The sequence below is a fragment of the Sycon ciliatum genome, chromosome 7 (assembly GCF_964019385.1).
Source record: "Sycon ciliatum chromosome 7, ocSycCili1.1, whole genome shotgun sequence".
NCBI classification, from domain to species: Eukaryota; Metazoa; Porifera; class Calcarea; order Leucosolenida; family Sycettidae; genus Sycon; species Sycon ciliatum.
In genome coordinates, this window is record NC_088649.1 from 9,773,804 (window position 1) to 9,794,896 (window position 21,093).

The 21,093-nt window shown below is 44.5% G+C and overlaps 2 protein-coding genes and 1 long non-coding RNA gene across 3 annotated transcripts in view; all 3 read left to right on the plus strand.

The window, feature by feature from the left end:
* LOC135820953 (death-associated protein kinase dapk-1-like) overlaps positions 1-21,093 on the plus strand; it is a 311,375-nt gene that overhangs the window by 35,367 nt on the left and 254,915 nt on the right. The gene's annotated exons all lie outside the window — the stretch shown is intronic.
* Positions 1-21,093, plus strand: part of LOC135820954 (uncharacterized) — a 32,943-nt gene that overhangs the window by 7,955 nt on the left and 3,895 nt on the right. Inside the window, exons 2-8 of the mRNA XM_065334016.1 lie at positions 23-133; positions 8,552-8,590; positions 10,692-11,345; positions 13,273-13,494; positions 17,231-18,098; positions 18,481-18,834; positions 20,452-20,493. Of these exons, the coding sequence (XP_065190088.1) occupies positions 23-133; positions 8,552-8,590; positions 10,692-11,345; positions 13,273-13,494; positions 17,231-18,098; positions 18,481-18,834; positions 20,452-20,493 (2,290 nt within the window). The remainder of the gene's footprint in view (positions 1-22; positions 134-8,551; positions 8,591-10,691; positions 11,346-13,272; positions 13,495-17,230; positions 18,099-18,480; positions 18,835-20,451; positions 20,494-21,093) is intronic.
* LOC135821907 (uncharacterized) lies at positions 1,988-3,071 on the plus strand. Its single transcript, XR_010554403.1, has 2 exons — positions 1,988-2,285; positions 2,365-3,071. It is a non-coding gene; the product is annotated as an uncharacterized LOC135821907 (long non-coding RNA).

Sequence of the window (21,093 nt, forward strand, 5' to 3'; positions counted from 1 at the left end):
CTTTGGTTCCCTCTTCTTACAGGAGACCATTCTCGATTGCATTAGCAATGTGTCGGTCAAGTTGTTGGATATGGAAGGCTGGGTTGGAGCATTTTCCGAATGCAGTGATGACCTTATCCGACAACTCATCAAGGTGAGAGGCTGCTGTTTTTGACCAACCGATTGCAAGTGAGGTGCATTGGCATTATCAAGAATGAAATTCTCAGGAAAAACCTCAGAATTTAGAACTGTATCAGCTGGCCTCGTGATACTCACAGACTTCTTCACAATGCTCCATTACAAGCAAACATTCAACGGAATATAATCAGTGTAGTCGTGTCACACTAAGAACGTTTCACCATTCAGCAGAAACCCGAATATTCTCCACTCTCTCCAGACTAAGAAGAAGTTTCACCATGCTAGGAAAACCATTCCTATGCTTGCACTACTTACATGTAGTCTTTTTTACGACTTCCTGATGCGAGTCCGCCTGACCTCTATCGGTATCGCTAAGCAAGTCTGCGGTAAAAATATGTTCTTAGTCCGCGGATGTCATTTTCATTTGGTCTGTGCGTTAATCAATAGTAGTACAGTCGTCCCTCTTCAATCCAGTACCTTATAATCCAGCACCCTCTATAAACCAGCATGCCGTACTTGCGCGATAAGTGCCCTTGGGGCACTATTTTTTTTCAATGTCCATCACAGATGGGGCACTATTCAAGAGAGGGCACTATTTTTCAAATGCTTGTACATTCACGTCATCCAGAGTGAAACAAAGAAGACAAAGAAGAACAGAGCCAACTATTACGACTCAACAGAAAGGGCAACAAGAACTGCGATTTTGATCCTGAAAACATCAGTGCATGACCGGGACAAGAACATCAGTAAAAGAAGATCGAACTTGCACATGCTCTTAGTACAAGCCCGGGGGGGGGGGGCACTATTCAAGAGAGGGCTATATTTGTTCACTGGCTCTTAGAGACTGGGGCACTATTCGAGATAGGGCACTGTTCAAGAGAGGGCTCTAATCTCGCGAGTACGGTAATTATCAGCAACTAAAATGTCCTTTTCATGCACATCGCGGCAGTGATTGAGATTTTTAATCCAACAACCTCCCTTATCCAGCAGAATCTCCATAGCAAAAATAGTGCCGAATTATAAAGGACCACTGGATACAGTGCTTGGAGAAGTTCTCTCATCAGCTGAAGTTGAGCAGGTTGAGGAAGATTATTCCTGGAGAGCACCACTAACAAAGAGTTCACCAGGCCAGAACATCACCAGGCATACAAACTTTCAGAGACACTCCATTTCAAGTGCGACAAACACCTCGAGAACACTAGATAGCAGCATGAGTCAGTGTCCTTCATGGAGGTGTACAACAAGTGGTGAGGACAGATCGTCATTTGCAGTATTGCCATTTCCAAACCAGCAAATCACCAGTCCGCGCTGAGAATAACAGTCCGAAAAAGTGGAAATGGCCTATGAGGAAATTATACTTGTAAGACAGTTGGTTGCTCGCAACGTTCGAGCTTGTGCTTTTCCAACATACTTGATCTGTAAATTGACTGGCTTACGCTGCTATCAGGAGCACACAAGAACTCAATCAAACCATCGCCTCGAAAAATCTTCATGGAAGCACCACTTGTGCTCTACAGGCAAAAGCACTACAACGAATACCAATTTTCTGAGACATTCTCTTTTCAGCATGACATCCACCTATTTATGGTGTTGGGCAAAGTCAGTGGGAAAAGAACAAGCTTAAACGTTGCAAACTCTGACATAATTATCGCTGGTTTTCTTCCACAAATCGAAAGTTTGCTTCATGCCGCGAAAGGATCAAGGGTGCTGATTAGAGGAGAAGCGGTTAAGGTGGCTCACACCCTCTGCGCGCGCATCGTTTGAAAAGTGTAGATTTTCAGTAAAATTTTCGGTAGCGATGATTCTTGTGCGATCAATCGTTGCAGGAAACGTCTTCTCGCTTTTCTGCAATTCTGGCGACCTAGCTAGAACCTGCTGCTAGTGTCCCTCTTCACTCGTTCTTTCTATGAAAGGGGAAGGCAGCACTCGCAGAAGATTTTCCAAGAATGCAATGTCGACTGGTGCTCGTAATAAGAAGGGAGAAATCAAAGTCCGCTCTTGAATCACGCCTGAGTCTTAGAAAATTATTTCAGAATACGCTTGTGTAGATTTCCTGCCAGTGCCACTGACATCTCGCGACCTTCAAATATAACTTGCTCGATCATCTCCCGCACTGACTGGTAAATTCGTCGGGTAGCTGTGGATGGATCGATTCAGGGAGGTCGAAGGTAAATACATCGAAGCACTTCAAACACGTTTCAAGACGCACTTCAAATTTTGTAATTGTGTCTTGAAAATTGTTTACAGCAATTCGTACTTCAATACGCTGTTGAATTGTATCCTCTGCTTGGGAGTCTCGACTGTTTTATTGCTGCATGGCTTTCCTCAACACCGTTCACTGTACATGCATCGCGGAACGCAGATTGGATGGCATTGGAGGTGAATTTGATAATTTGTGACTGTGTCATCAACCAATTGAGGACATCAAATATCAACAGGGACGTTCCGAAAATCACAAACGCTGCGAAATAGGTATGAAATGGTCTTACACACTGGTGGGTATTCCACATTCATTGTGTCATATCTTTAGACTGTTCGAAAGTTTGTCGTGCCGTGCAACTTTCACAGACTAATCCGATAATTGGCATGTGGCCCTATCGGCACACACTCATGCGTATGCCGCTGAGTCTATCTATATGTGCACGCACATGTGTGTATACTTACACAATTTTATTACGTGTGCAAAATTAGGCAATCTACATGTACATATATATATATATATGTGTGTGTGTGCACTCACTCCTATGACATAGAACGACAGTGCAGGCTATGTAGAGTCGCACGAATGTGTGTTACCCGGGTGTGTATATGCATGCGCACTCGCGCGGGCGTTTTGTGTGCGCGCCTGGCATGGCATAACGCCGTTCAATATGACTAGTGTTGAACCGTGGTAATTTGCCCCACCCCTTCTTTTTTCTATTGGCGTTGGATATGCAACTAATGACATAAACTCGGTTGTTGAAAACGAGTGCCATGCACCACAATGGATTGGCAATAATATAATACAAGTAGCGCTGTAAAAGCGCTGGTAATACTCATGTTGCAGCCATGGCAGTTGTGATTAGCTTTCCAAGTCAAGCCTGCTGCAGAAATTATTGCACTCTGACCAGCTGGAGTGGCCCAGGACTGCAGGTTGTGGAGAACAGGAGCGATGCTTGTATATACGCTTGTATTTACATGATGGACTTCGAAGTAACGATAGGTGTATTACTTGTATGTTCTTCTGCCTGTGCACGTGTACATGTGCTGGTCAGTGTGGAACCGCCATCCATATCAGATCATACAGCTCAGCTGCTATCAGTCTCAACAGCTTATATCTGGCAAATAGGGTTTTAGTGACTCAATTTTGCTTACTGTGTTCAACAGAGTGGCATTGCACACAGCTACTTTATGTAATAGTAGCATCTTGGAAATTTTATATTTTTGGTAGTTAGCTTCAGTAGAAACTTCTCCAGTGTGGCTCTTAGCTTCATTACACAAGTCCAGTCTGTGTGCAAGCGTGCGAGTGCGTCCTTAGGTATGCTACAACCCCACTGCCAACACTTGAATGATAACTGCAGAAAATTGTTCTTTAAGTCGTACATTTTGCCTATATTTGACTATTGCGATATAGCTTGGTGCGGGTTGTCTCAGACTTTACTCCACAGACTGGAGGTACATCAACGCTTGCTTCTGAAAATTCTGTTTCGAAAAGACCAAACATTTGCCTCCCTTTGTCTTTATAAACTTGCTTCCACGCACCCTCTTCTTGCCCGACATCAGCAGCATCTTTGTATCCTTGTGCAAAAAATCTTCCTAGCCCAAGTCCCGAAACATATTGCCAAGTACAACTGGTTTGTTACCACTAGACCAATACGCAATGCCTTATCACTGCCCCGAGCTAGTTCCTCTCTGTTTTTGAAATCCCCTTTCTTCTCAGCATACTCCCTTTGGTCTAACCTGCCTACTAGCATTAAGACATGCCAGGATATCAGGAAATTCACAGTCCAGCTTTCCACACTGTCTCATCCGAAGTGATCCCATGTATTATTAATGTGCCTCCCTTTCTTTTTCTCTCCCTATCTCCTTTCCCTCTCTGACAGCATCTTTCTTTTTTTTCCCTTTTAGCTTGCCGTGGTTGGCTATCACCTGACCTCTCATGTTTATTGGCAGTCTTCGGACGGGCCAGGAGATGTTGAATAAATAAATAAATAAATTACCATGGAGACTAAGCATTCAAGTAATGCACGAAGAACAGTGGCTAGATGCGAAGTGAAAAGCCATTGGACCGTACCCAATGGAATACGCATTTAGTATAGCAGTATTGCTTGCTATGTTGGCAGCAAACACTTTATAATAATAATTGCATTACCAGTAGAAAGTGCCCAATGTGCATTGCTTCAGCACTGTGTTTTGGACAAAGCAGTCAAAAAATTCCACATCAGTATTGGCTTCATGTTGGAGAAAGTTGTGAAAAACACTAGAGCATACATGTACACTCAATACACATGCTCAGCTACATGTATGGCATTTAGTATGTGGGCGACTTCAAAGTTCTATTTTGGTAGTTAGCTTCGGTAGAAATTGTCTAAACTTGATCCAAAGCTCTACTACTATGTTCTGAAGATGTTGCAATCAAGTAATGTAAGACACGTATCTGCCGCATTGGAGCTAGTTGTGAAAACCTTTAGACCATACACACAATGCACATGCTCAGCTATGGCATTTAGTATGCGGGCGACTTCAAAGTTCTATTTCGGTAGTTAGCTTCGGTGGAAACTGCTAAAACTTGATCCAAAGCTCTACTACTATGTTCTGAAGATGTTGCAATCAAGTAATGTAAGACACGTATCTGCCGCATTGGAGCTAGTTGTGAAAACCTTTAGACCATACACACAATGCACATGCTCAGCTATGGCATTTAGTATGTGGGCGACTTCAAAGTTCTATTTCGGTAGTTAGCTTCGGTGGAAACTGCTAAAACTTGATCCAAAGCTCTACTACTATGTTCGGAAGATGTTGCAATCAAGTAATGTAAGACACGTATCTGCCGCATTGGAGCTAGTTGTGAAAACCTTTAGACCATACACTCAATGCACATGCTCAGCTATTGCCGCATGATTTAGTATGTGGGCGACTTCAAAGTTTTATTTTGGTAGTTAGCTTCGGTGGAAACTGCTAAAACTTGATCCAAAGCTCTACTACTATGTTTGGAAGATGTTGCAATCAATTATTGCAAGACACGTATCTGTCATATGGTGGAGTCAGGGGTTCTAAGGCGTTGGACAATGTCCCAGTGCAATGTGCTGATTCTTGAAAATATGGCATCACTTGACACTTCAAAGTTTTATTTCAAGAGTTACCTTCGGTAGAACCTGCTCAAACTTGCTACACAGTACCATTATTAGGTTATGATAGCATAACCATCGAATACACGGCAAGTCCAGTGTCAAATACTTGTGGGCGGGGCTAATATGTGGGACGTGTGCGCTGAAATGGGATGATTCCGAAAAGAGAAAAAGGTCACCTTCTAGCAGAATTCTACCCACTTCTAAAGCTTATGCTGGTATTTAGCAAGTATACTACTGTCCTGATGTTGGACATCAAGAAAAATGGGGTAACTACGAGTGCTACGGCCAAAAATGTGGTTTTCCGGTGTTTTTTGGCCTAAATTGGCAATTGTGAGTATGTTATGTTTGGCCCCTCCCCCGAGTGAAACCGGCCGGTAGAACTTGATAAAATTTTGTCTCCGTACACTAGATATCCTACGGAACAAAGTACAATCGTTTGTAGCCACGTTTCAAACAAAAAAAATTTGGACCCGAGGGGTAGGAGCCACCTTAACTATACAATACACTGGTGCAAGATGTGCGTACTCAAATAACTCACACATGTCACAAACTAACACAAATGGAACACTGTAGAATGGAGGCGTTATGAACCTTACCGTACCTACACATCTGAAATGCTAAGTTAATCACAAGGAGGAATAGAGGTACATAAATAGGTTGCATTATGGACTTGCCTTTGGTAGCTTTAGGGTTAGTTGTATCACATTATTAGTGCTGTTAACCATAGTTTCTTGCTGTACTGGATGTCCAAGTTGGAAGGCTGTTGGAGTGTGCATCCAAGATGTGCTAGACCTGTTAGCCAGTTAGTTGTAGAACGTCAGTACCGTCGGTCAGTGTCATGCAATGTTATCGCATGAGCTGATTGCTTAGTAACTGGTGGTGTTAGTGGACATTATAGTGTAACTTGTAGTTCCTTGGTCCTTTTTACTTTCTATCAAAAAATCCTTGGCTCTCCATCCGAGTTCATTCTTGTATTGGATGTGAATTTTCGTTTCAGGATCTCCTCTTTTGTCCATATGTTTCATGCTGTGAATCAACACAACAACGTGGCCTCCTGATTTAAATTAACAAACTCCCAGGCCCGTCTCCATGTTTCAGCTACACTGGTTGATTACAATCAAAATGTCAAGGCTCTTTGTCGTTTGTATCAATCGAATACCGTTATCAAAAATGCCATGTTTAGGATAGGCACTGTCCTTCACCCAAGCAGTGCCATTTGTTTGACTCTGACTTTTAAATACTACCTACGACAAGCGAAACTTGGCGGGTTTTTTACTTCAAATTACTCGAAATAACTCACACTTTACAATCAAGACTAATGATTGACTCACCAAACTACAACTTTGTATTGCTCAACAAGGACATTAGAGACATCAGTTAGGCTGAACAACTCTCCTCTGATTCAGAGATCGCAGTTTCTTCTGGAGAGGAATTGTCCCTGTTTTGAGACGAAAGCGCGACTAGAGCGGATTCAGTTGCCGCAAGTATCTCTGTTGTGATCGCTCTGGAAATCTCGATGTCGCTCCTGTGCTTGAGCCACGGTGTCGACCCTCGGTGTCGAGGGTCGTCATTTCCGCCGCCACTATCCAGGTTGACGTGGTAAGAACTGTGCAACACCTCCACACGCGCCTGGACTGCAACATTTTTGCCGGGTATTCTCGCCAACTGTCCAAAATTTCAGGCAGCAATTCCTGGCTCTTTTCCTTAGCCACCAGAGACGCATGGCTCTGAAGGCTATTGAAAGACGCTAGGATTATTTGGCATGGACGTATGGACTCTGTGCTGGCTGAGTGATCAAGTGAAGAGAGAGAGAATTCCTTGGTTTTGCATTGAAACGCGAAATCACGACGATTCTCCTTCGCAGAATGGACGCGCGGCGCGCGCGCACTGTTGTGCTGGTACACGAGAGGCTGGCCTGCTTCTGACTAGTCGAGCCATGTGCCACTCACTAGCTCGTCGCATGGCTTCCTGCACCCAGTTGCATGGAGAGTACAATTCCACAAGTAGGTCGTATACGCGTACTTCACACACACAGCCTTGTGAAGTAATTTGTGGTACAAACACAAAAAAAATCAAAAAAACGCGCCAAGTTTCGCTTGTCGGAGGTAGTACGTCATTGCTTTAATAATATTAATAGTTACAATTCGCATGTCACTCATGGAAGGATCCATGGGCTTAAAAGGGAAGTTAAGGCAAAAATTTAAATTTCACCAGTTGTAGTCTTCGGGGTGCTGAGTCGAATGGTCTTGGTCCGAAAAGGCTGAGACGCTCCCTTCCTACTTGAATCCCAATCGAACTCGAGCACTTCCACCTAAACTGGGTGACTGCGCCCTACTAGTCTTTTGGACGCTGAGTCGACTGGTTTTGGTTCGAAAAGGCTGCGATGCAGCGTTCCTCCTTTACTCCCAATCGAACATGATTGAACAAGCGGTCATGTGCTCCTGCGTACACCAGTCACCTGGTCACCGTGCCTGCAGGGTACAACTTACTAGGCTGTTTGACCTTTTTTGGGTGCACTCCTGTCACTCGAGTTGAACTCGAGTTGAACCTTGGTGTGAAAGTTGTCGCCTGCTGGCGTGGTGACCAGGTGATTTGGGCACCCAGGAGCACGTGACCACTTGTTCAACCATGTTCGATTGGGAATAAAGGAGGAACGCTGCATCACAGCCTTTTCGGACCAAAACCAGTCGACTCAGCGTCCAAAAGATTACAACATATGGGCCAATCGCGGTCATCCGTGCTTTTATAAGAATGAAATGACGCTTTTAGTGACATTTTGCATACAAATCCCCATCTAGTAGGGCGCAGTCACCCAGTTTCGGTGGAAGTGCGCGAGTTCGATTGGGATTCAAGTAGGAAGGGAGCGTCTCAGCTTTCTCGGACCAAGACCATTCGACTCAGCACCCCGAAGACTACAACTGGTGAAATTTTAATTTTTGCCTTACTTCCCCTTTAATGCATCTGTGACGTCATTGCTTTGACTACAGTATTTTCCCTTTTCCATTCCCTCGACTGCTGAATACTTTGACTGTTGCCTCAGAATTTCTGTCTCATGTCTGGTCACCATTACAGCCCATTCTCTCATTGTCTGCTTATTGTCACAGATGGCGGTTCAACAGCACAAGCTTCGTCCAACAGTAGTAGTAAGCCTCATTATTATGTTGCAAAGGAAAAAATGCAACTTAGAGTCTGTTGACGAACTTTTACATCAAAACATTGCAGCACCCCACCACTCTGCACTGAACAACCACATCCCTGTCATTATGCGACTTTACTATTGATGCTGCTCTGGGGCCAATAGCTACATTCCCAACCAAAAATATGCTTCCCACCCACTGGCGCCAGCACCGATGAGCATATTTTGTGATTCGTTTACTGGTGTTGGTTTTATGTGCATGTACATGTAGCTGGACGTTACAGATCTGGTGCTTGGGTCATTCCCTTCCGCCAAACGAATATCCGTGCGTGTACAACACGCTGTGCTTCACTGCCTTGTACTACTCTGTGTAGAGGGTTTGCTCTTTCCGTAGTTTCCAGTTTGCCTTTCTGAGTCTGCTGGAGCTTTGTTAAGATTCAAACACGTACCAGTACCAATTTGATTTCAACTAGTTCCAATATCGCCATTGGTGAGTGATGCAGCCACTGGGCTGGGGTCTGTGTCTCAATTTGAAGTTGTGACATGCTGAACTCCACTTGTGCCATGTCATGCTACACAAGAGTACGCCGTAGGTCTGGTATGGGGGACTCCGGTATGTTTCTCATTGAGCAGGTTAGAGGTGTAACATACTGCTGTTGTCGAGTCGCACCCTCTTTGAGTTGGATAACTTTCGCTGTGAGCTCATCAATTGTTGTCTTCATGTATGTCATTTCTTGATCCTTATTCGGTTCTCTCAGAAGCCACTTCGGCAGTTAGAGTGGAAAGTGTAGTGGACAGATTATTTATTATACTTTTGAGAGCATCCATGCCTGGACAGCCATGGAGTGGCAAATGTGTTCTATTTTCGAAGTTTCAACAAGGTCCGGGCGGGGTAATGAGCTCCATTTCTCAATTGACAGTTTGCTACGCCAGCTTGTGGAGTGGTAATTGCAAGAGCAGTGTCAGGTCCATGTTCTGGTTTAGGGCCATCTTCAAACTGTTAGATACTGATTGGGCCAAAACTACAGGAAAAGAAAGTCTTACAGTCAATTTCAAAAATATAGACGCATGGTATTTTTGAAATATTTCAAATTTGCCTGGAGCTTTTCGAGAATTTCTTTCGAATATTGCTCAGGTCCTTCCCCCAGTTACTCTCTTATAGATTTTTAAGCGATAGGATATCAAACACCCAATTTCAAAATTGTTATGCACAAAGTGATCACAGATTTTATGTGGTATAGATGCTGGCCTAACGGTTTTTTCTAATCAAGCATCTACTTAAAGTATATTTTTGAAACTTACTGTAGAGGCGGAGCTTCGAGAGTGAGGGGCCAGATGCTCCTGAGTGCTAAAAATGGAATCAATTGTAAAGTTTTTTTCTCCTTGAGAAAAGGAGGGTGAGTGAATGGTGACTGAAAAAATTAATTTATAGAAAAGAAAAAGGACCAAGGAACTACAAGTAACGCTATAATGTCCACTAACACCACCAGTTACTAAACGATCAGCTCATGCTATAACATTGCACGACACTGACCGACGGTACTGACGTTCTACAACTAACTGGCTAACAGTTCTAGCACATCTTGGATGCGCATTCCAACTGCCTTCCAACTTGGACGGTTCTAAGTTATAGAAATAACATAAGGAGGGGAAGGTTTTAGTGGACATTATAGCGTTACTTGCAGTTCCTTGGTCCTTTTTCTTTTCTATAAATTAATCCTTGGCTCTCCATCCGAAATATTTAATACTAATCCTTTTTGTGAAAAAGGAGAAGGACAAAATGTTACGAGTTAATTGAATTGGCTCACCATCCGAGTTGAATCCTTTTTGTTTTGAGAAAAAGAAAACAATTGATAACCCCGATCACTGGGAAACTGTTGGCTTTTATAGTGTGCTATTTTCCTTGGTTGACGGGATATGTCCATGGCCATGGGATGCTCATAATCTAACGCTCTTTGAAGCATGGAGGAGCAATAAATTCCATACTCAAGTTATTCGCTAGCAATTATGGACAACCGCTGGTGGGACGCACATGCCAACCGTATGCTTGCATTTGTGTATCTGTGTTATTGCATGGGTATGTGGATGCGTCGTATCCTATGTTTCAGCAAATACTGGTCAAACGACGTATGGAGAACTGCAAACGCAAGACACATCTAGTGGTGCGTCTGCTTGGCCCCCCAGGCAGTGGAAAAACGTCACTACTCAAGTCGTTGCACAAGCGTCACACGTTCTTCGACAAGCTGGTCAACTTCTTTTTGCGTGATCGGGGGGACCGAATCGATAGTGCACGAACCCGCGGAATCGAGCGCTTTTACCACGAAGGCATCGTTTTTCTCGATCTAGGTGGCCAATACCGATATATGAGTAATCACCAACGGCTGACAAAGTTTTCCACCGTCCCAGCAGTGAATATCATCACTGTTTCCAGCGTGGAGACGAAGGTATGTGTACGTCATTCGGCTCGCCAGTGGTGTAACTTCATAGCATGCAGCTGTGAAGATGGTGAGGAGAAAGGCAATGGGGAAGGAGGGAGCGACAAGACAGCCAACAAGGTGCTCATGGTAGCTTCCCGGCGAGACAAAGCCAGAGAATCGCAGCGTGATGTAGTCAGCGCCGAATGTGAGCTTCTGAAGGATACAATGGGCGATCATCTTCAGTTCATGGACCAGCCTGTGATCCTTGTCAATGGTGTTGACGAGAATTGCGATGGTGTGGCAAAGGTGCGAGACATCATCGAGGAAATGAAGAGAGAGGTGAAGGTGAGAACTGTATTGTTTTAAAGGATTTATTACACTCTGAAGGCACTGGTCCAAGTGGAACACTTTGTTTGTAATGTAGCATTCTCTCTGAAAGTAATCCGAAGATCAACAAACTCCTGGGCAACATTAACAATATTCCCATAATGCAATGAATAACGCTATATGCGCACTCACATCACAACCATAGCTACGACTAAAGTGTTCCACAAGGTTTTCTTGCATGGAATTCGTGACTAAAAGGAACGGTGAAACTACAATAGGATTTATACACTTGGAGTGAAAAAACGAGGAAACTAGAATAGTTTATAGGAAAGAAAAAGGACCAAGGAACTACAAGTCACGCTGTAATGTCCACTAACACCACCAGTTACTAAACAATCAGCTCATGCGATAACATTGCACTACACTGACCGACGATACTGACGTTCTACAACTAACTGGCTAGCAACTCTAGCACATCTTGATGCGCACTCCAACAGCCTGCTTATTGTTTAGTAACTGGTGGTGTTAGTGGACATTATAGCGTGACTTGTAGTTCCTTGGTCCTTTTCCTTTCTCATAAAAATTAATTTATCCTTGGCTCTCCATCCGTGTCCAAACTGGAATAATTTTAACTTAATGGGGCAATAAAGAGGACGAGCTGAAAATAATGACATTTGGATCACTTCATTAAACAAAGCGATGGAGACGATGCAAAACAATCTAAAAGGTAAGGAGAAATATATGTAAGGAAATGAAGCGATGGAAAAAAGGTGATTCGAACAAGTTTTCGTATAGCACTCTTCAGGAATCAACGTTGTACTAAAGAACAAAATAGGAACAAAGGAAATAATAATAAGGTAGGGTAGCAGGATGCAATGACAGCACTAAACTTCTCTCAAAAAGTGTGCAGAAAACAAAATCATTTATGTCACTTATGCTCCTCCTCCTTATTGCCATAATATATTAATATTTTTGTCTCCTTGTCGAGTATTTAGATACTAGAATAGTAAGAAAAATAGCACAAACTTCGTAAAAATGCACTGGTAATAAAACTATGCAGGTGAGAAATGATAGGAAATTCAGCAAGTGCAGTGTCACAATGTACATGCATGTGCAAGTGTGTGTGATTGCGAAGTGAATCTCGAAGTGAAGTCCCAGTGTATAAATCCTTTTGTAGTTTCATCATTCCTTTCAGTCACAAATTCCATTGATAATTGTGACAAGAAAACGTTCTGAAACACTTTACTCGTTGCTACGATCGTGATATAAGTGCGCATGTAGTTTTATTCATTGCATTATTTTTAAAAATATTGTCTCCACGTCGCCTTTTTAAATATTCCCATAATAGGCCATTCCCACGATGTGTAAACACTTGCACGTGTGTGACCAAGATGACACTGGCAAACCGTGATCCAGTTCACACGGTGATGGGCAAAATTGGCAACATCAATGTATCCATAGTGACCTGAAAATGCCGGGAAATGTTCAATTTTGAATTTTCCCTCGTTCAAGCACTGCATTTGCAGTACGCACTTTCAACAACCGACACTTTTCCTGGCGTGCAAAGATAATCGCGAGCAAAAGGGCCTTGGCCATGATAAAAAATCAGTTGCACGTGTGTGTCCAAGTTTACTGTATCCGAGTAAATATCCTTGGAAACGGTACGATAAAAGTAAGTTTGTCCGTTGTGTGAATGGCCTATAAGGTATACTAATGTCCTAAGAGTGCTGCACCATTTTGCACTAACGGCACCCATTCCGGTTGCTGTGGCACACAACATTAATTACACTACCAGTTATATGATTTGGGGAATTATTTGCGCATGGCTCTACTGCTGTTACTGTCTATCCGTCTCTTAGGATTTCATTTAGGGCTTGTTGATTTTTTTGTTATTAAATTGTGCCAATTTGTGCATTCTGTTTTGACATGCTGTGACTTGCAACAGGAACCAGATACTCCCATGTCCGCAGTCGAGTACTTCCTTGAAGATATCCGCCTTAAGTTCAAGGATACACCTGCTGTCAGCCTGGAGGAATTCACTACGGTGCTGGCCAATCTCATCTTAGGTGAAAAGTTTGAAGCAGAAGATTGGAAACTGGTGAAAAGAATGGTAGCCATTGCGGTCGACCTGGAGCAAGATCTCCATGATCTACACCAGAAAGCCGAGGTAAATGTGTGCGTGTGCACATATGTAGTATGTATGTGTGCGTATTTGTGCGTGCTTGCACACACGCACTCATGTATTGTATTGTATGCAGGTTTCTAATAACCAATGAGGAGACAACAGTCGTAAAAGAGCAATGAATATAACTAATTGTGCTCGCATAACCACCGCGAGCTGCTACATTCTTCCGCTCCTTGTCATATTATTCCAGCTACGTAACTGCATGTTTTAGTCAGTCATTTTAATAATAATAATTGTTTCACACAAGTCATGGTTATGAGTGCATAATTAGTTTTATTCATTGCTATTCAGGTTTCTAGCAGGTGAAAATAGTACGGGGGGGGGGGGGGCTGAGGAAACACCCTGTAACCCATTTTTTCCAATTTCCAAAATAGACTTGTCACCCAAAATGCAACGTACCCCGACTTCACACCAGATACGTGTGCCTTTATGAACCGGCTGATACTATCGTCCACATTTTTCGTTGAATGGCCAGCAAACACACCAAAATGGACGAATGAATAAGGGGCGCCACTTCTTCACAGGGAGGCAGGCGGTCAATAAGAGAAGAGGGGCGCTGTGCCCTCCTACCCTCCTTTGGGTAGAACCCTCGCATGGTATTGTATTTTATAATTTTTTCTTGGGCATTCCGAACAGGCCCTGAGGTCTTCGTACAGGATGCCCAAGATGAATAAATGTGCGAAGTTCCTGGCAAAATGAATTGGGGATATGAGTAGTGCGAAGGGTAGGGTAGGCATTTCCCAAATCGGCCCGATTTTTTCGCCTAACCGGCTTTTCGATCGGCTGAGGGAAATGTCACTTCTCTGTGGTTGACGTCACAGTATAAGAATTAGCAGAGAAGCAGTGTTCTCTGTCCACCAGGGAACGGGTACGAGGGAGCACGGTGTGGGATAAAAGGAGGTGCCCAGTGCAGGGTCGGCCTCTTTTGTCTTTGTGCGGAGAGTTGAGTGAGAGTGCCCCCCACCCCTCCCCCACCCACCCCAGTAATCATCATGTAATTTCATATATCATCGCTTTGATTATTCTAGTGATTTGATTATTCTAGAGTGTGCGGATGCATAATGGCCTGGCGTGGTTTTCTGGTTGTACATAGCTGGAGTTTTTGTTAGACTAGGCAATGGTTGTGTATAGTCATGACCACGGAATTGTGTGCAAAGACAATAAGTTGGGGCGCTGTGCTGTGGTGGCCCCCACTGGCAATGTTCACGTGTTCAATAGTGGTGTACACGTATGAGTGAGTGTGCGGATGTGTGCGCAACGAGTGAGTGCAGGGTGGACAGAGAATGTCCGAATTCGGCCATATTATATAAGCCCCAAAGTCAGAATTCGGCTCAAAGTAGTACTTGAAGTTACTTATCGCAGTATACACATACATGTACATGTACATGCACATGCACGATATAGAGGTACTGAAACATCAATTTTTGGCGATTTCACCGCGAAATTTTGTAAACTTGGTGCAATTATCGGGAATTTCTTGATAGCCATTGATTTCGGGTCCTTTTCCTGCTGACCGATCTCGGAAATGCCTTAAGTCGCAGTCACTTTTCGCAGATAATGGTTACAGAAATTGTATTTGCATGCTGTAAAGGCACTAAAAGATCGATTTTTGGCGTATTCAGTCCGAAAATTGCATATCCGGCGGAAATATCGGTGATTTCTTCAAAGCCACTGTTTTCGGCGAATGTTTCGGCCGGCCGATTTGGGAAATGCCTAGCGAAGGATTCGGGGAGCGCGTTAAAGCGGTGAGCACCAAGGAATGAAAATAGATTTGAATCCAGCTCGAGTGTGCACATCGGGTAAAGAAAGGAAAATATTAGCTTGGCCTCTGGTATGTTTCTAAAATAAACATTTTTAAAAAGAGTATTCACTGGTTTGAGGGAAAGACGCAAACAGGAAAAGTCTGGAGAAAAAATTGACTGTCACCACCAGGACTCGAACGAAAAGAGTGCTAGTGTTTGTTCCTGTGTAAGCGAACTCTACTTGCAGACATTGAGACATTTTGAGACATTTTCGGGAGCTTGGTACCTATATAGTTGCACTGTTGGTTTCCTGTTGTGTGGCTGAGCTATCTACAACTGGTGTATGTGATTGATTCTCTAGCTTGACAATTGCTGGTGTGTCATCATCTCGAGAATCAGTCCCTTACTTTTAAATGTTGAGACTAAACCCATGCATTTCACAAAACACTTCAGCTAGCGATCCATTGTTGGGCCCAGTTTCTTTGTGACCAAAATAAACTGAAGGTATTCACAAGGTGAGAGCTGCAATGTATGTGAGCATGTGCGTGCAGCAGCATGTGTCGTGAGGGTGCCGTGTGTACAGCATCAGCAGGAATACTAATTTAGGTGGTACGTTTTCTGCTGCCCACATGTCAAGTGGGTAGCAGAAAACGTACCACGTAGCAATATGCACAGTGCAGCGAGTGCAACAATGGACAGGAAAAATTATATTAATGCAAAGCACATTATATAGGTCACATAATCTGTGGAGGGTTCAAGTGTGTGTGTGTGCTAAGCAAAATATGCGTGAGTTTATAAAAAATAAGAATAAAAATTCGACGGGTTCGCGTACCGGGCAGGTCAAGAAAAAGGAGTCGTACAACTCCCTGGTCAAGAACCACCTTTCCGCTTCAGTGGGACGCCACCACCCCATGATCAGGCGTCAGATGCGGCTCCTAAACGGTGGGGGAGGATAGATCAGATCCACCAACCATAGGCCAAAAGCCTAAATCCCATTTGCCACATCCATGTTTTACTCATGCCAGGCCACGAGTTCCCAATTAACTGTGGGTCGCAGCACGGTTGGAAAGAATCCTTCCGCTTCCAAGCAGGACTTGAACCTGGTACCTCTCGTTTCTCAATCATGGTCTTAGACCAACCCACTGTGCCTGCCTGCAGGTTTATAAGGTGAACAGAATGAAACGTGTACCTACAAAGAAGTGACAGATGAATTTGTGGCTCCGAATAGATCAGATGGCATTCACAACAGTCGATGTATGTTTTCCTGGTTATCTGTTTTCTTTGTTTCTGTGTCTGTCACTCTATCTGTCTGTCTGTCTTTCTGTCTGTCTCTCTGTCTCTCTGTCTTCGTGTGTCTCGGTGTGCATGTGTGTGTATGTATGTATGTGTGCGTATGTGTGTATGAGTGTGTGTGTGAGTGTCTGTGTGTGTCCCATATGGTGCAGTGGTATGTGCAGCGATTTCCAATCGATCGGTTGCGGGTTCGATTCCCGACGATTATGGTCACACACGTCTTTCTTCTCTTTCTCAGACTCTTACTGACTTTTCTTTCATTCTCCTGGGTGGTTACCAACAGCCAGTGCATGCCGGAGTATGTGGTGTGATGTGTGTGCGGGGAAAATAAAAAAGACCAAAAAGTAGGGATTCACTGGCCAGAAAAAGCCACTTCATAGCTGTATGGTGTAGACCAGGCTGAATAGTGGCGGTCAATTCTTCAGCCTTGCAACCTGTTGAATGGTGCAATCCCAGCACAAGCTGCTATGGCTTCTGCTGTAGCATCGTTATCATCGCCTCCGGCGATGGGCGTCCAATGGTCCAATGGTGTGTGAGTGTCTGTTTGTCCTGGGTACCTATTCGCATTTGAGTGTATGTGTGTGTCCATGATTGTTGTGTCAGCCTGGGTATATGACTATATAATATATAGTCAAATTATGTATGTGCATACGTTCTGGGTACATCTGCATATTTGCATGCAGGTTTTCTTTTTTGCCCAGGTGCAGCTTGTGGTGCTGGAACCAACCTGGCTGATGAGTGACATCACCAGCAAACTTTACACACCCACCTATCAGCGATCATCGTTCATCACTTGTAATGAGTTTGGCTTTGCGGAGCGCAGCAATGTCGAGCAGGTTCTGGGCAACTGTACCAACTCTACGGTAAAGTTACCCGGGGATAAGGTGCTTGAGATTGCGCAGCAGCTGGGAATGTGTCATCTTACGGATCACGGCAATGAGGTGATGATACTGCCGGCCCAGGCAGAGAGCCGCACAGCTGCCCACTGGCCAGTTGCCGATGAGAAGATTCACCGCCACTACACCGGTCGCCGCCTGCATTGCAGATCCGGGATTGCCATGAGTGCAGCCTTGATGCCAGCCATCCAGCACTCCATCCTGACCGAGCTCTGTGAGAGCGGAGATAGATGCCCAGTTTGGCAAGGTGGCATACGTGTCGTCATGAATCGCTATCCACAGGTCGACACGCTGGTAGAGATCCCCGCCGGACAGCTGGCACTCAACGTCGTGACACGTGGCTACGACCAGCAAGACGTCGCGCGCTTTCAGGAGATGGTGTGGCATCACATCTTGAAGCTGCCACAGCAATTGTCACCCGGCTCTAGAGTCGACATGGTGTTTGAAGATGATGAGCAGCTAAGTAGCAGTGGGCATCTTCGGAAGCTAGACCAGCAAGGAGAGCTCAATGCCGCGATGGCATTTCTTGCTAGCGACCACATCCGTGCCACGCATCTCTTTCCTCCTGCTGCGAAGGATGTTGGCGCTGATCAACGTCGCAAAGACCCACGCTTGACACACGAGTATGCTGGCTCAGCTGATTGCCAGAATGCCAGTAAGTTTGCAATGTGTATCATGGGTGCGTGTGTGTGTGTGTGTGTGCGTGTGTGTGTGTTTGTGCGTGCGTGCATGTGTGTGTGTGTGTGTGTGTGTGTGTATGCTCTCCTGTGTGTATATGTTTTTGTGTGTGTGTGTGTATGTGTGTGTACGTGTGCGTGGTGTGTGGTGTGTGTGAGGGTGGGTGTGGGTTTGGGTGTGTATACATGCATGCACATGACGTGTGCATATGCGTGTGTTTACTTCTATGCACTGTAGTACCCTGTGATACATACCCAAATTCTGTGATAATCAAGCCATGGACTGACCATAACTATCTAAACACACTTATACTGCATGGTGTATATTTTTACTTGCATATCTGCTTTCTTGTGCTGAAGGTACGATTGAAGAACGTCGTCGAGCCTCTCGTCTTTGCTCTGCTCTCTATCAGCACCGTATCTTGCTTAACCAAGACTTCCCTCTGGTCGAGTGCTTGCGGAGGCTGAACCAGAGAGGACAGTTGGAGGAAGCCTTCAAGGATGACGTCGATGAGAAGGTCAGGGAACATCGCACGAGTGATGCAGCCGACATGTTCCGCCAGGGCATTTGCGACTTACCTGACAGTGTGGTGCTGAGCCTGGTGGACGATGTGCTACCCGAACTACCGGCTGCAAACACTGTCTACAGGGCGGTGAAAGACTGCCCTGGATACTCACGGTGCAAAATACCTCCTCATCATACTCATGCGGCCGGTAAGATAATTTTGATATCTATTTCATAATTTTTTTCTCGTAATGCCAGTATTCGCTTTGTAAAGGGAAGTTCCCATAGATAGAGGCTTGCGACCTGTGTTTTAATATTTACCCAGAGTTTAATTGGACCTTTGCTTGGCATAAAAACATCAAGATCACGATTGACCAGCCTGAGGACTCGTTCCGTTGTGCCCAGCACGGGCTTGCAACTAGCTGGTTTGCAGGTGACAGGCGTTGTGAATGACCAAGGGTCCTCGACGCTTGGTGTCACCGTCCAGGAGCGACACTGACTCATGCTGCTATCTAGTGTTCACGGGGTGTTTGTTGTGCTGCAAACGGAGCGTCTCTGTACGTTTGTATCCCTGGTGATGTTCGGGCCTGGAGAGCACTATTATAAGTGATGCTCCTCAGGCACAATCTTCCTCAGCCAACTAAACTGCTCAACTGACTCGTGACATGATGAGGGGTGAATTCCCCGAAATACTGTGTATAGAGTAGGGAGTCGTGCTTTCTTGCAGGTTTGCCGAGTCCACGGTTCGATGGACACTAAAATAAAAAATGATCATGTTTGGTATCAGAGAGGTTCTGCTTCACAAGAAACGTAGAGAAATCACGTGGAAAGCAGGTGTTTGGGTTAGAGTCTACGGCTTCGCGTGTTTTGGGTCAAGATTTCTACGCTGATGAGGTTCTCTACATTGAGGCACACGTGAAACAATTCACATGGATCTGCTGGATATCATTCAAATACAGGCAGAAAACTGCCAAAATTTAATATGGTCGGAAAATTCCCAGTACACATTCAACGTGATTTCTCTACGTGAACGTAGAGCAAAACAGGTTTTCTTTCATACCGACCAACCACAAACATCCCAATCCCTTGATAAGACATGCAGAATCCCTGGAATTCTCTCAAAACGCTTGGGTGGCATAAAACACGTGAAAAAGAGCTTTTCCCGCCCAAAAAACGTTCGACGGCACATGATTCTGGACTCCGCGTACAGCACAGTTCCACCTTGCATTGCAGTTCGATCAGTCGACGGGCGCCTAGCGCGCCTGTCGGTGCAGATCGTGCAGGCTAGGCTGGTCAGGTATGTGAAGGTACTGTGCAGAGTTCGAACTGCGAGAATGCACAGTGCATACGGGGTATAATATTATTTGGAAAAAAAACGGGATATTGGAGGTGAGTCCCTTGAGCTTTGAGGAAAAACCTGGGTCAGGCAAAAAATGTGACTTTTCCTGGAGTTTTCTTGAAATCCACGGGACCCCGGGAGTATTGATGTTTTTTTCATTTTCCCCCGAAAACCGGTCGGCTTGACCTGTATGTTCTTTACATTACAGGACCACGAAGAGAGTTCCAGGAATTCTTCCCGTCGTATTCCCGTAACACAGGGCATCACTACTGTTTTTCAAGGGCTGTTGTTTGGGCAATATCGTGGCTGATGCTATGAAAATAAGGATTATATATCCATGAGTGAAAAGGCTTTATGCCCACGTGTTTGTTCCTGACATATCTGATTGATAAAAATAGCATTGTGTGTATTGTGTGTATGTGTGTCCATCCGTCCGTCTGTTTTCTGTGTGCGTATGTGTTTGTTTTATATGCTGTCTTGTCTATAGATGTTGGGGTGAGTTCTGGCATGCAGTGTTCGGCATCATCTGGTGAGTTTTGTATGATTTGGTTAAGATCATTCATCACTGACCTCATTGTTCTGCTACCTGTGTTGTAACAAGTACCATATTCCTAGGACTCCTGGGAACTGTTCCCACTGCCTTCTGCCTTGCTGTCTCTTTAATGCTGTCTCTTTCGCTCACTATTCTCTCTCTCTCTCTCTCTCTCTCTCTCTCTCTTTCTCACCTTCCCCCTCTCTAGTCCTTTCCCAAAGATGCTCGCCACCGTTTTCTCAACTTTTCGTTGTTTTCGAAGAAATTGCAACTTTCGCAACCTTCTTCATTTTCCCGAACTACTTTGCAACTTTTCCGCAACCTTGGCCCCATGGCATGGGGTCCAAAGGCATGTCGGACAAATTTATACTCGCTCATTTCATTTCAGAGAAACAGTAGGTCAACAGAAGTTACGATATGTACATTCCCTTTTCCGTGAACTGGAATGATGTAGGACACATGCAATAGGCTACTGGCACTGTGTAAAGTGGTGGTTCACAGCAAGAAGGGTGTAGAGTTTGCTGTCACTGCACTAAGCAAAGTCTTCTGCTATTTCTGCTCCTTTTTTGGTGGTTTTCCACAAGAACCCTCTAATAT